This window comes from Cherax quadricarinatus, chromosome 54, assembly GCF_038502225.1.
Source record: "Cherax quadricarinatus isolate ZL_2023a chromosome 54, ASM3850222v1, whole genome shotgun sequence".
NCBI lineage: Eukaryota > Metazoa > Arthropoda > Malacostraca > Decapoda > Parastacidae > Cherax > Cherax quadricarinatus.
In genome coordinates, this window is record NC_091345.1 from 6,148,186 (window position 1) to 6,163,725 (window position 15,540).

At 38.7% G+C, this 15,540-nt stretch overlaps 1 protein-coding gene across 5 annotated transcripts in view; it reads left to right on the plus strand.

Moving 5' to 3' along the window:
• The window catches only part of LOC128699114 (sodium- and chloride-dependent transporter XTRP3A), a 250,735-nt gene that overhangs the window by 210,105 nt on the left and 25,090 nt on the right, over positions 1-15,540 (plus strand). For 4 of the 5 annotated variants that reach the window (XM_070096564.1, XM_070096565.1, XM_070096562.1 and 1 more), the window contains exon 9: positions 6,149-6,349. In XM_070096564.1, coding sequence (XP_069952665.1) covers positions 6,149-6,349 — 201 coding nt within the window. Of the gene's footprint in view, positions 1-6,148; positions 6,350-13,637; positions 13,745-15,540 lie in introns of all 5 variants that reach the window. The other variant, XM_070096563.1, reaches the window with a different exon arrangement.

Here is a 15,540-nt window from a genome sequence, read left to right on the forward strand (position 1 = left end):
TGCATTCACTCAATATTTCCCAAAATCTCTCTCTCTCCTCTACACTTCTCTCTTCTCCAGGTGCATATACACTTACTATAGCCCACTTTTCACATCCAACCTTTATTTTACTCCACATAATCCTTGAATTAATACATTTATAGTCCCCCTTTTCCTGCCATAGCTTATCCTTCAACATTATTGCTACTCCTTCTTTAGCTCTAACTCTATTTGAAACCCCTGACCTAATCCCATTTATTCCTCTCCACTGAAACTCTCCCACCCCCTTCAGCTTTGTTTCACTTAAAGCCAGGACATCCAGCTTCTTCTCATTCATAACATCCACAGTTATCTCTTTCTTATCATTTGCATAACATCCATGCATGTTCAGACTTTCCACTTTGACAATTTTCTTCTTCTTAATCTTTTTAGTAATCTTTACAGGAAAAGGGGTTACTAGCCCATAGTTCCCGGCATTTTAGTTGACTTTTACAACACGCATGGCTTACGGAGGAAAGATTCTTATTCCACTTCCCCATGGATATAAAAGGAAAAGTAATAAGACCAAGAACTATTAAGATAAAATCAAAGAAAACTCAGATGAGTGTGTATAAATAAACATGTACATGTATGTGTAGTGTGACCTAAGTGTAAGTAGAAGTAGCAAGACATACCTGTAATCTTGCATGTTTATGAGACAGACAAAAGACACCAGCAATCCTACCATCATGTAAAACAACTACAGGCTTTCGTTTTACACTCACTTGGCAGGACGGTAGTACCTCCCTGGGTGGTTGCTGTCTACCAACCTACTACCTACTACTACTCGGTGATTATTATTATTATTTCTAATATGGCGTCACTTGTGCAAGTTGTCTGCTACCACTTCTCATATTTATGTTTATTTATTCTACTGTGGGGTGTATTTATCATCTTTATATGTTATGCATCGTTTTTATTATATAATTTTGAAAAAATATCATAGATGGATTAATGAAAATATGTATATTATATATGTATATTATGATAGAGTGGATAGAGGAGCAATGTGGCAGATGTTGCAAGTATATGGAATAGGTGGTAAGTTACTAAATGCTGTAAAGAGCTTTTATGAGGATAGTGAGGCTCAGGTTAGGGTGTGTAGAAGAGAGGGAGAATACTTCCTGGTAAAAGTAGGTCTTAGACAGGGATGTGTAATGTCACCATGGTTGTTTAATATATTTATAGATGGGGTTGTAAAAGAAGTAAATGCTAGGGTGTTCGGGAGAGGGGTGGGATTAAATTATGGGGAATCAAATTCAAAATGGGAATTGACACAGTTACTTTTTGCTGATGATACTGTGCTTATGGGAGATTCTAAAGAAAAATTGCAAAGGTTAGTAGATGAGTTTGAGAATGTGTGTAAAGGTAGAAAGTTGAAAGTGAACATAGAAAAGAGTAAGGTGATGAGGGTATCAAATGATTTAGATAAAGAAAAATTAGATATCAAATTGGGGAGGAGGAGTATGGAAGAAGTGAATGTTTTCAGATACTTGGGAGTTGACGTGTGGGCGGATGGATTTATGAAGGATGAGGTTAATCATAGAATTGATGAGGGAAAAAAGGTGAGTGGTGCGTTGAGGTATATGTGGAGTCAAAAAACGTTATCTATGGAGGCAAAGAAGGGAATATATGAAAGTATAGTAGTACCAACACTCTTATATGGATGTGAAGCTTGGGTGGTAAATGCAGCAGCGAGGAGACGGTTGGAGGCAGTGGAGATGTCCTGTCTAAGGGCAATGTGTGGTGTAAATATTATGCAGAAAATTCGGAGTGTGGAAATTAGGAGGTGTGGAGTTAATAAAAGCATTAGTCAGAGGGCAGAAGAGGGGTTGTTGAGGTGGTTTGGTCATTTAGAGAGAATGGATCAAAGTAGAATGACATGGAAAGCATATAAATCTATAGAGGAAGGAAGGAGGGGTAGGGGTCGTCCTCGAAAGGGTTGGAAAGAGGGGGTAAAGGAGGTTTTGTGGGTGAGGGGCTTGGACTTCCAGCAAGCGTGCATGAGCGTGTTAGATAGGAGTGAATGGAGACGAATGATACTTGGGACCTGACGATCTGTTGGAGTGTGAGCAGGGTAATATTTAGTGAAGGGATTCAGGGAAACCGGTTATTTTCATATAGTCGGACTTGAGTCCTGGAAATGGGAAGTACAATGCCTGCACTTTAAAGGAGGGGTTTGGGATATTGGCAGTTTGGAGGGGTATGTTGTGTATCTTTATACGTATATGCTTCTGAACTGTTGTATTCTGAGCACCTCTGCAAAAGCAGTGATAATGTGTGAGTGTGGTGAAAGTGTTGAATGATGATGAAAGTATTTTCTTTTTGGGGATTTTCTTTCTTTTTTGGGTCACCCTGCGTCGGTGGGAGACGGCCGACTTGTTGAAAAAAAAAAATGTATATTAACGTAATATACGACATTTAATAAGACTCGATGATTATTATTATCATTACTAATATGACATCTCGAGATATAAGACACTCTTGCTGATTTTAATGTGTACCTGCACGGCAGCATAGTATGTAAGTTTATTTAGGTACAGGTATACATAAGTACAATTATCAGAGTACAGTGGACCCCCGCTTAACGATCACCTCCCAATGCGACCAATTATGTAAGTGTATTTATGTAAGTGCGTTTGTACGTGTATGTTTGGGGTCTGAAATGGACTAATCTACTTCACAATATTCCTTATGGGAACAAATTCGGTCAGTACTGGCACCTGAACATACTTCTGGAATGAAAAAATATCGTTAACTGGGGGTCCACTGTATATATAAAATATGAAATAGCTTTTAAAAACACTTGAAATTTTGTTGTTTCCAGACATAATGGAGAGACTTAGTGATTGGATCTCACAGAGAATGTAAACAAACCGGGTGGGGCACGGTGACCGTATTAGAAAGTCAGGTGGGGGAGCCGTATAACGAGTTTGGGTCATGATTTGAAATGACCGTATTAGCGGAATGCCGTAAAGCGAAACGCCGTAAAGTGGGGCCCTACTGTACCTCTTTTATATCCTTATCTTTTCTTACACAATCTCTACACCTTCAGTTCTGTGCATCCTTTAATTAATTTCTCTTGCTCAGTCCTTATAAAATGGCTAAGACGTCTCAACAACCCCTCTTTTAATTTCTGAATTATGTCTTATCATTCCACTACACTTTCTAATTTCTTAATTATTTGTTTTACCTAATATACTTGTATTTGTGTGTCTACCAAAATATAATCTAGCAGAATGCTCTCACTACACATCATCATTATCATCATCATCATCATGCTTCTTGTTATTTTTGTTCTGAAACATTTTCTGTATTATTATCAAACCTCTTTTTAAGTACAGTTTGACTAGAATCTCTATTCTATACTCTTCTTGCATTGAGCTGCATGAACACTGGTTGTTACTTACTTCTTGCTTCATAATTTCCTTCTTTTCTTCTTTCAACAAACCAGCCGTATCCCACTGAGGCAGGGTGACCCAAAAAGAAAAACAAAAGTTTTTGTTTTTAACTTTAGTAATGTATACAGGAGAAGGGGTTACTAGTCCCTTCCTCCTGGTATTCTGTACTACACAATTCTTGAGCTAAAACAGTCATGCTTTCACTTTTCTGTCTACAGTTTTTCATTTGCCAATACTGTCCCAACATAAATATATCTGTTTTTCTCTCAGAACATAAGAAAGTAGGAGCACTGCAGTAGGCCTACTGGGTTATGCTAGGCAGGTCCAGGTCACACCCACTTATAAGAAGGAAAGGGCACTGGTGCAGGCCTACTGGCCCAAGCTAGGCACATCTGACTCACCCACACCCACTCATGTATTTACTTAGCCTATTTTTAAAGCTAAACAAGGCCTTAGCTTCAGTGATGCTACTCAGAACATCGTTCCACTCGTCCACAGCTCTATTACCAAACACCTTCACATTAAATTTTTTTTTTTTTTTTACCATTGTTTCTACTCGCTGCTAAGATATCCTGTTTCCTTTCATTCAGTTCATCTGCAGTTAATCTTTCCTTTGCATCTGTACTATATTCTCTCCCAGTCAGTAACCCAACCTCCTGATTTTTTTTTATTTTATTATTATTATTATTATTCGTAGGCAAAGGGATAGCTATCTCTCTTACTCTGGCAGTTTAGTCACCTTTTATGTTACAAACAGCTATGGGAAAACGATTCTAACTTTAGTTAAGAAAAATTACAGGTTTGAGAAAGTGAATCACAAATGTTTTTATGTGAAGATTCTAAGTACAGTGGACCCCCGCTTAACGATCACCTCCCAATGCGACCAATTATGTAAGTGTATTTATGTAAGCGCGTTTGTACGTGTATGTTTGGGGGTCTGAAATGGACTAACCTACTTCACAATATTCCTTATGGGAACAAATTCGGTCAGTACTGGCACCTGAACATACTTCTGGAATGAAAAAATATCGTTAACCGGGGGTCCACTGTATATGTATAATTAAAATAGAAATTACTCTATATTAAGATTGGCTTTTATTTTAATGTTCATGAGTCAGAAAGGAAAAACAACTATTTTGTGCACTTATTTTTATCAGTTACTAACTTACTTCTTGTTCTTATGGTACAAAGTAGCTGTGTGACCCTTATGGGTAGTGCTTAGTTGTTGTTATTATTATTATTATTATTATTATTATTATTATTATTATTATTATTATTATTATTATTATAATAACTTAGTTATTACTATAATAATAATAATACTAAAAATAATGGTACCAAGTACTAGTGTTAACCAGTCCTTCTTTGTCTCTGACCATTTTAATAAAATCTGCAGTTAAATGCAAATACAGTGGACCCCCGCATAACGATTACCTCCGAATGTGACCAATTATGTAAGTGTATTTATGTAAGTGTGTTTGTACATGTATGTTTGGGGGTCTGAAATGGACTAATCTACTTCACAATATTTCTTATGGGAACAAATTCGGTCAGTACTGGCACCTGAACATACTTCTGGAGTGAAAAAATATCGTTAACCGGGGGTCCACTGTACATTACTGAATGATGAAATGTTTCATTCTTTCACTTCAGCTATTGTAATCCATTTTCTTCCATGGTCACAATGTCTGAATTTATCAGTTTAGGTACTTTACAGTATTTGTTTTGAAGTTTGACAAAATCCAATGGTTACATTGTATTATTTTGAATCCATTTGGGGATGCAGTCTGATTTGCAACTTTATTAAAAAAACTGCAAACCATGAGTAATAGAGTAAGTGAAATCTATTGAGAATTTACAAGAATATTGTGGCATATGAGAGACATTGCAAGAAACTGTTGGATATGAAAACTTTTAAGAGCATTTTTATTATTTATTTTTTTTATTATCACACTGGCCGATTCCCACCAAGGCAGGGTGGCCCGAAAAAGAAAAACTTTCACCATCATTCACTCCATCACTGTCTTGCCAGAAGGGTGCTTTACACTACAGTTTTTAAACTGCAACATTAACACCCCTCCTTCAGAGTGCAGGCACTGTACTTCCCATCTCCAGGACTCAAGTCCGGCCTGCCGGTTTCCCTGAACCCCTTCATAAATATTACTTTGCTCACACTCCAACAGCACGTCAAGTATTAAAAACCATTTGTCTCCATTCACTCCTATCAAACACGCTCACACATGCCTGCTGGAAGTCCAAGCCCCTCGCACACAAAACCTCCTTTACCCCCTCCCTCCAACCTTTCCTAGGCCGACCCCTACCCCGCCTTCCTTCCACTACAGACTGATACACTCTTGAAGTCATTCTGTTTCGCTCCATTCTCTCTACATGTCCGAACCACCTCAGCATTTTTATGTACAAATTATCACTTCTGATATGATATTATAGTGTAGATGTAAAGTTGTTATAGTCATGGGGAAGTCTTAAAACTTGTAGAGTCCATACATTGTATGGGAAATGGGAGGTAATCAGGTTTATCTCTGGTTGGTAAGGGCTCTTAAATTTCTTAGAGCAAGAACTCTTCACCAGCATCTTTATATTGCTTTTGCTAAACTGCGTAATAACAAACTAAGCTTTACGTATTGCGGCACGTACCACTACTGCATCTACAGGTACTCTTCTTGTGAATTATTCCCTATACTGTATCAGAATTTGCTTTTCTTCCACAGGGTGTGGCTGTTAAAGAGGCATATCCAGGCTGGGCCATGTTTGTATGCCTGGTCCTCCTCATGGCTGGCTTCTTGCCCATTCCGATTATTTACTTCATGCGACGTTGTCAGTGTATCCGCTTTGACACTGATATTCATCAAGCCTCAATCAAGAGAGTGGAGACCACAATTTCTACTCAAGGCATGATTAAGGGTGAAGAGGTAAGCTAATCAAATTTTGCATATATTGTACATGTAGTTGATTTTGCTTGAAGTTGTGAAAAACTTAATCATATTCCTTTTGTAGTTTGTGTGTGTGTGTGTGCGTATGTAAGTATATTGTAGTGACTTTATTTTAGCCTGAGGATTAACCAGACATAGCTTTAACAGATAAGTAATACAGGATAAAGTCTTACATAGCTTGAACAGATAAATATTACAGGATATATTACTACTAAATGAAGCAGAACTAGTTATTATTGGACCTGTTTCACCCTTGTAGCTAAAAGCAGCATTTGTGCAAATAATAAATTTTATAATTAAGTGCAGCATACCCAAATAATAATTTACTTACCAAAAATATGCATCTCATAGCCCCTGGTATCTTTTACAAGTATGAACACACTAGTTCTTTAACTGGCTAGTGGGGGAGGGGACTTAACTTTGTCAGATGTATAGTCTGCACAAATCTGTAACTTTTTTAATATTAATTTTAAGAATTCATAATGCAAAAAATAAGATTTTTTATAACACTATTAAAAAATAAATCATATAACTTGCATCATGCAAAGTTTTGATTATTTCAAGAAGTTATGAGCAAATAATGCACAGACAGTTGGCAGGTATGCTAGAAATGGCTTTTAGTGTTTTTGAACAAATGTTAGATTTGTAAATGACTGTGACTCCAGAATAATTTTTGCTTTTAACCAAAAAATATATAATTTGTGTAAATGATGCCAAACTGATTTACGATTGGTAAACTTGAAGGTTTGCTGAATGACATGTGGAGTACATGATGTATGGTATGTTAGTCAAAAAAAAATTACAGTAAAGAATTACTCCAGGAAGCGGCATTAGGAAAAGAAAATTTTTTTAATATGAGACAAGTAAATTGGTAGTGCAACTGTAAAGATTTATGAATATTGTATTGAATTACACCATAAGGAATGACAAGAGATGCTAAAAAGTGGAAAACAATATTGTATTGCAAGGAAGAATGGACATGAAAGTCAAATATTTTTTTAAATTTTGCATTTTGATGATACTTCAATGCTTCCTCCAAACAATTCGGGCTTTCATTCTTATGTTTTCATAAGGCATCACTAATTTCAAAAATTCATGTAAAGTGTATTTTTACATCATTATGTGTCTGTGATGATTGGGAATGCCTGCCATATCTATACCCTTGGTTATCAACAGTGTATCTTCACAAATTCTGATAATTTTCAATTGAACCTTATTAGAACTAACGATCATGATCTGTTGGTATATAATCCATCACCATTATATCTTTAAATTCATCTGCTAGCTCTAATAAATAAGCAGAGATTGACAAACTAACACTACAAGTTAGTGAAAGTTGTTAGTGTCTTTTCACTATACCATTTCCATCACCATCATTCTCATCACCACTCCCATTACCATCATTCTCATCACCACTCCCATCACCATCATTCTCATCACTCCCATCATCGTTTTCATCACTACTCTCGTCACTATCCTCATCACTACTCCCATTGCTAACACCTAAGTGGCAGCTGCTTGAAACTTTTACATGTTACCAGTAATCCTGTCTTGTCCTTACTCCCTAAGATTTAGTTTGCTCAATATTCCTTTGCAATTTACACATCTCTTTCCTTCTTTAAATATTTTAAACAAAACCTCCAGTAAACGAAACTTAAATGCAGTGAATACTTTTGTTGACAATGGTGTTTTGCTCATGCAGGAGTTCCATCAGATTGGTTCCATTCCATTTCCAAAATCTTCCACTGCCACTTGGTCACCCTATCTTGGTGGCAGTGTTTGAGTAGCTTAGCCTGACTAAGAACCCAGCAATCCCTGCTTCTCCATTCATTAAATTTTGCTCTTGCACAGTAGGGAAGGGGTTATTGTCTGTTACCCTCTTTGTCATATTGGCACTGCACTACCCAAAAGAGACTGGACCATCAGATGGATCTAGTGAACCATCTGATGACACATCAGGTGCCTGTCTGGTGGTAAAAATATTACTGAAGTTCATTTATGCATCCAGGAGTGGTTACAGATGGAGTGCAACTCTCTATGATTATAAAAACTATATTTCAAATTTTCGTATAGCCTAGTGTTCATCAGTACTGTAAATTGTTATTTTGAGTTGCAATTTACCCTCATGACGAAATCTAATTCTGAGTTGCAATGAAAAATTTGAGGTATGATGTGTGTACGATGGTCGGCACTCGTGGGTGGGACCTGGTCAACCAGCAGTGCGGTAGCTTTCCTCTTGGGCAATGTCTGAGCCAATAGGAGCATTAGTGGAGGTGGCTTAGTAGCCAGTCAGCCGGTCAGATCAGCCGGGCTGTGGCTCGTATGTTGGTTTGCGTGCAGCCAGCAGCAACAGCCTGGTTGATCAGACTCTGATCCACCAGGAGGCCTGGTCACAGACCGGGCCGCGGGGGCGTTGACCCCCGGAACTCTCTCCAGGTCTCCAGGTAAACACCAGCCAATTCCTACCAAGGCAGGGTGGCCCGAAAAAGAAAAACTTTCACCATCATTCACTCCATCACTGTCTTGCCAGAAAGATGCTTTACACTACAGTTTTTAAACTGCAACATTAACACCCCTCCTTCAGAGTGCAGACACTGTACTTCTCATCTCCAGGACTCGAGTCCGGCCTGCCGGTTTTCCTGAATCCCTTCATAAATGTTACTTTGCTCACACTCCAACAGCATGTCAAGTATTAAAAACCATTTGTCTCCATTCACTCGTATCAAACATGTTCACGCATGCTCGCTGGAAGTCCAAGCCCCTCGCACACAAAACCTCCTTTGCCCCCTCCCTCCAACCTTTCCTAGGCCGACCCCTACCCCGCCTTCCGTCCACTACAGACTGATACACTCTTGAAGTCATTCTGTTTCGCTCCATTCTCTCTACATGTCCGAACCACCTCAACAACCCTTCCTCAGCCCTCTGGACAACAGTTTTGGCAATCCCGCACCTCCTCCTAACTTCCAAACTACGAATTCTCTGCATTATATTCACACCACACATTGCCCTCAAACATGACATCTCCAGTGCCTCCAGCCTTCTCCTCGCTGCAACATTCATTACCCATGCTTCACACCCATATAAGAGTGTTGGTAAAACTATACTCTCATACATTCCCCTCTTTGCCTCCAAGGACAAAGTTCTTTGTCTCCACAGACTCCTAAGTGCACCTCTCACCCTTTTCCCCTCATCAATTCAATGATTCACCTCATCTTTCATAGACCCATCTGCTGACACGTCCACTCCCAAATATCTGAATACATTCACCTCCTCCATACTCTCTCCCTCCAATCTGATATCCAGTCTTTCATCACCTAATCTTTTTGTTATCCTCATAACCTTACTCTTTCCTGTATTCACTTTTAATTTTCTTCTTTTACGTACCCTACCAAATTCATCCACCAACCTCTGGAACTTCTCTTCAGAATCTCCCAAGAGCACAGTGTCATCAGCAAAGAGCAACTGTGACAACTCCCACTTTATGTGTGATTCTTTATCTTTTAACTCCACACCTCTTGCCAAGACCCTCGCATTTACTTCTCTTACAACCCCATCTATAAATATATTAAACAACCATGGTGACATCACACATCCTTGTCTAAGGCCTACTTTTACTGGGAAATAATCTCCCTCTTTCCTACACACTCTAACTTGAGCCTCACTAACCTCGTAAAAACTCTTCACTGCTTTCAGTAACCTACCCCCTATACCATACACCTGCCACATTGCCCCCCTATCCACCCTGTCATATGCCTTTTCCAAATCCATGAATGCCACAAAAACCCCTTAGTCAGTGATGGGAATGAATATCTCTGGAGTAACATTTCATCCAATAACAGCATTGGTACTAGTCTGTTTCCTCTTCAGTTTGTTGCTTAAATCCCTCCCACCCAACGCCACTCTCTAGCCTCACCCTATGGACCAGCAAGTGATTGCAAATTTAAAAATTTACACTACCCTGTGGTATATAAGTTTTAGGAGTAGTTAGCCCATTTCAGTGTGCAGCACATGAATATGGAGCTCTTTTGGCACCCATGACATGTTAGTATTCGAGGAAATGAGCAGACACATGCCAAGGGAATGGCTGCTGTTTTTAGCTTAGTGTATAGTAAACTTCTGTCATAGTAATTTCATGGATCAGATACATACGTATGTCCTTAGGAAGTGGTGAGCTCAGTGGGCTTTACAGACAAGAAGAAAGTTATACGTGGTTTGGCACAGTGTGGGTGCTTGATCATCCTCCTTCAACAGGAATCTTCACTTAGAGAAAATCTGTCAGTTGAGGGTTGGGTACACACATCTTTCCCATAGTTACCTATCTGCAGTTGCTCCTGCTTCTCTCTCTGTAGCATGTAGTGTGCAGATGACTGTGGAACATGGAACACATTATTAACTGTTTGCCTACAGTTTAAGCATTTTTGCTTTTGTCGTGGTTTTTAATTACAGCTGCACTAGCAGGGATTTCTGGGAAGCTTTTATAAGAGGCTTTTGACATTAACAATTTAATGCGATTTTCAACTAATTTGGTTATTTTAACTTGGTGTGATAGTATTTATTTGTACTGCATGGTATTCATGATAGTAGTCTTGTATTGTTTGTTAATTTTTTATCTCACATTTGTGTTGCATTAATTTTTTTCTGTTGCTGAGAACAATGAACGATCTACTTAGTCAAATGTCTCGCCAAGTTTCAAAACTACCAGTACCTGCCTACCAGTTCCAAAGTAATCACCATATATTGTGCTGCCATTTTTGTTTTTCCACAATGGTGAGAACTGACTGAGGATAACACAAGCTGGCCCATATCTCATTTACAGTTATTTATGCATTTACCTTCTGCCTTCTTTGTCATGGGGAAATCATTTACAGATACAAATCTTTCTTTCTTTCAACACACCGGCCGTATCCCACCGAGGTGGGGTGGCCCAAAAGGAAAAACGAAAGTTTCTCCTTTTACATTTAGTAATATATACAGGAGAAGAGGTTACTAGCCCCTTGCTCCCGGCATTTTAGTCGCCTCTTACAACACACATGGCTTACGGAGGAAGAATTCTGTTCCACTTCCCCATGGAGGTAAGAGGAAATAAAAAGAATAAGAACTAGAAAGAAAATAGAAAACCCAGATGAGTGTGTGTATATATATATGCTTGTACATGTGTGTGTAGTGTGTCCTAAGTGTAAGTAGAAGTAGCAAGACAAACCTGAAATGTTGCATGTTCATGAGACAGAAAAAAGGACACCAGCAATCCTACCATCATGTAAAATAATTATAGGCTTTCGTTTTACACTCACTTTGCAGGACGGTAGTACCTCCCTGGGTGGTTGCTGTCTACCAACCTATTACCTAGGACATACACAATTTTTTTTTTTTCAACAAATTGGCCGTATCCCACCAAGGCAGGGTGGCTCAAAAGGAAAAACGAAAGTTTCTCTTTTTAAATTTAGTAATTTATACAGGAGAAGGGGTTACTAGCCCCTTGCTCCTGGCATTTTAGTCGCCTCTTACAACATGCATAGCTTACAGAGGAAGAACTCTGTTCCATTTCCCCATGGAGATAAGAGGAAATAAACAAGAACAAGAACTAGTAAGAAAATAGAAGAAAACCCTGAGGGGTGTGTATATATATGCTTGTACATGTATGTGTAGCATGACCTAAGTATAAATAGAAGTAGCAAGACATACCTGAGACAGATACAAATATAAACAGTAAAAAAGGAAAATGTGCAGATCTGTGTACTTTGCCAGCTGCTCATATCTGATTCTCTTAGTGTCCTCATCTTTAGTAATTACTAGCAGTTCATCGTATACTGAAAACGTACATAATACCCAAACATGTTCAGAACTTTTCTAATACAACAATTTAAAAAAGATTGCTGAAGAAGTAGATTTAGATGAAACTTGTGTCCATGATAACTAATTAAATAGATCCTTGACCCTGACCATGATGTCTTCTGGTAGTGGTTATTTTGTGCTGATAGACATGTACTAAACTCTTACTGTGGACAAGAAATGGGTATATGAAGTGTGACATTATCTGATGAACAGCAACTAATGATTATGAATGAGCTTTAAATTGTTGTATTAGTTTTATCTACAATCTCTATTTTACTTCAAAAATATAGCCAGTCTATTTTATCATATATTTTATCAAGCAGCTACCACCCATTTACATAATATTGCAGCGGAAGTCCAAAGTTAAACTGGGTATGTTAGAAAATGGATTTGGAGGTGTAATGAGCTGCAGATGTCGCTTACAAAGCTATGTGATGAGTTGAGGATGACACAAAGCTGTGTGATAAGCTGAGGATGACATACAAACTGTATGATAAACTGAGGATAACACCTCTAAAGTTGTGGTGAGCTGAGGATGACACTGTGGTGAGCTGAGAATGACACACAAAGTTGTGGATGGCACTTATATAGTTGCATGTAATAAGCTGAGAATGAAAGAGTTATTTAGTTGTGTGATGAACTGAGGATGATGCAGCTATTTGATGCAGTGACTTGAGGATGACAGTTATATATTAATACGTGATAATATTGGAAAGAGTTATATGGGCAGGAAGGATAATATTGTTGAAGACGAGACACACTGTAGAATAAGCTTTATTTTGGAATAGTGTTTCACACTCTGTAGATCCTAATGAATTTCTATGCAAAACAAACATTGCCACAATAAAAGTTTGTTTTGCAATGCGGGAATTTTCTTCAGTGTTCTCAACAGTAAACATTTTGGATCCAAGGTTAAGGTTGTATGTATAGAAATAATGTTTTTTATTTGGTAACTGTGCAGGGACCAGCAGCTTAAGTCTTGTCTCTATCTTCTTTCAATATTCTTTCTGAGAATCCATCTTTTGAAAAGTTTTTAATAGAGACCTTTTTCCCAAACATTGTAGCCAATTAAAAACTTTGTCTTTTGTGAAACTGAAATTATCATAAGCTTGCTTCTAGGGCATAATGCCGTCAGTTATGCAAAGGAAGACACAAGTATGCAAAACGAGTCTATAATTGCATAATGTTTCACTTTTAATAGAGCATATTCGTGCATTTTACAGTGAAATGTTTCTGAGCAAAGACTCCTTCTACATACTGTGCTTGTCTCTTTGTCCACAATAATGAACTAATTTTATTTTACATAAAAAAAAAAATTAATCCCCTATAATATTCCTTTATTGCGAGTTAGTTGATAATCTGAAGATGGTATCTGGGCTAGTGGCCAAGCCTTATATTTGCAGTTTGTACAGTATGTACCAACTCTCTCTTACAGCCAATGCCACGAATCGACACCTCTGATAGCGAGTGGACACGTCTCTTCATTGATAGGGTAGATTCCTCCACCAGCCTTGAGGACAACCTCTAATCAATGAGATTGAGGTGTGTAGGGAAAGTGTAGATGATAACACATTAGCAGATCTTTGTATGATCATAAAATTCGTGTGTTTTTGTTGTTTTTACACAAAGCTGTTAGTGAAGTACCGAGCTTACGAAGATTTCAGCCAATCAGTGATCGAAGAGTTCAGTTTAGATTAGGCAAAATTTCTTCAGGAGTAGGCATACAATTTTCTTTAAAATCTTCCTTCATAGAAGACACTTGTGATTGGCTGTTTAATGTAACTTGGTTCCTCACGTGACGTTGAGTCCTCAAGTATGTGCTTGAAGTATCTTAATCCTAGAAAAAATTTTGTGCCAACTATATCATAAAAATGAAGTCTTACTTATGATCCTTTGCAAAATTGATCTAATACCAAATAACACATCTCTATATTTTTTTGTTTTTGTTTTTATTGAGAGAATTTGTTTTAATCATACCAGTTATTGTTTTCTGTTAGTGTTTATTTTTATTTTAACTTCTTGTGTTAGTGTGAATTTAGGTCTAGTAATATTTTTTTTTTTACTAATACAGTACTTGTGCATGCCTGTGTGTGTGCATGGGTGCGTGTGTGGATTCATGCGTGGGTGTGTGCATGGGTGCGTGCATGCGTGGGTGCGTGCGTGCGTGCATGCGTGGGTGCGTGCGTGTGTGTGTGTGTGTGTGTGTGTGTGTGTGTGTGTGTGTGTGTGTGTGTGTGTGTGTGTGTGTGTGCATGTGTGTGTGTGTGTGTGTGTGTACTCACCTATTTGTGGTTGCAGGGGTCGAGTCATAGCTCCTGGCCCCGCCTCTTCACTGATTGCTACTAGGTCCTCTCTCTCCCTGCTCCATGAGCTTTATCATACCTCGCCTTAAAACTATGTATGGTTCCCGCCTCCACTACATAGTACTTCACTTTCTAGGCTATTCCACGGCTTGACTACTCTATGACTGAAGAAATACTTCCTAACATCCCTTTGATTCATCTGAGTCTTCAACTTCCAATTGTGACCTCTTGTGTCTGTGTCCCATCTCTGGAACATCCCGTCTTTGTCCACCTCGTCTATTCCGCGCAGTATTTTATATGTCGTTATCATGTCTCCCCTGACCCTCCTGGCCTCCAGTGTCGTCAGGCCAATTTCCCTCAACCTTTCTTCGTAGGACAATCCCCGTAGCTCTGGGACTAGTCTTGTTGCAAACCTTTGCACTTTCTCTAATTTCTTGACGTGCTTGACTAGGTGTGGATTCCAAACTGGTGCTGCATACTCCAGTATGGGCCTGACATATCAACTCATTTGAAAGCATTTTTATTGTTATGAGACATACAAGTAGGGAACAGGATGAAATTGGAGCCATCTGTGGGCCAGCATTTTCATTTGATCAACTGACTTTATCTCGTTGACATCATTATGCTGTACGAATGTGTTCCATACTCTAGTCATCCTGGGTATATATGATCTCAGATGGAGTGATGTTCTGGAGAAGGGTACAGCCAGAGTGAAGTTGCTGCTTTCTACCCGTCTTGTGGCATAAAAGCTTGTTTCACGCTGTCCTCGAAGTGGATCCAAGTGTGGTACTTTGACAATATTGGCCTTGTACATAACAGTAAGGCCACCCACATCCCTCCTGTGTTGAAGGCTCTGCTGAAATGACAGTTCTATCCAGGATGGGTCCATACGAGAGATGAGACGTCTTGCTCTGTTCTCTACTCTGTCAAGCAGTCGCAGATGAGAGGGGGGGCAGGCAAATCAAGAAAGTGGAGCATACTCAAGGTGTGAGCGTACTTGTGCCTCGTACATAATCTTGCAACCCCTACTGTCAA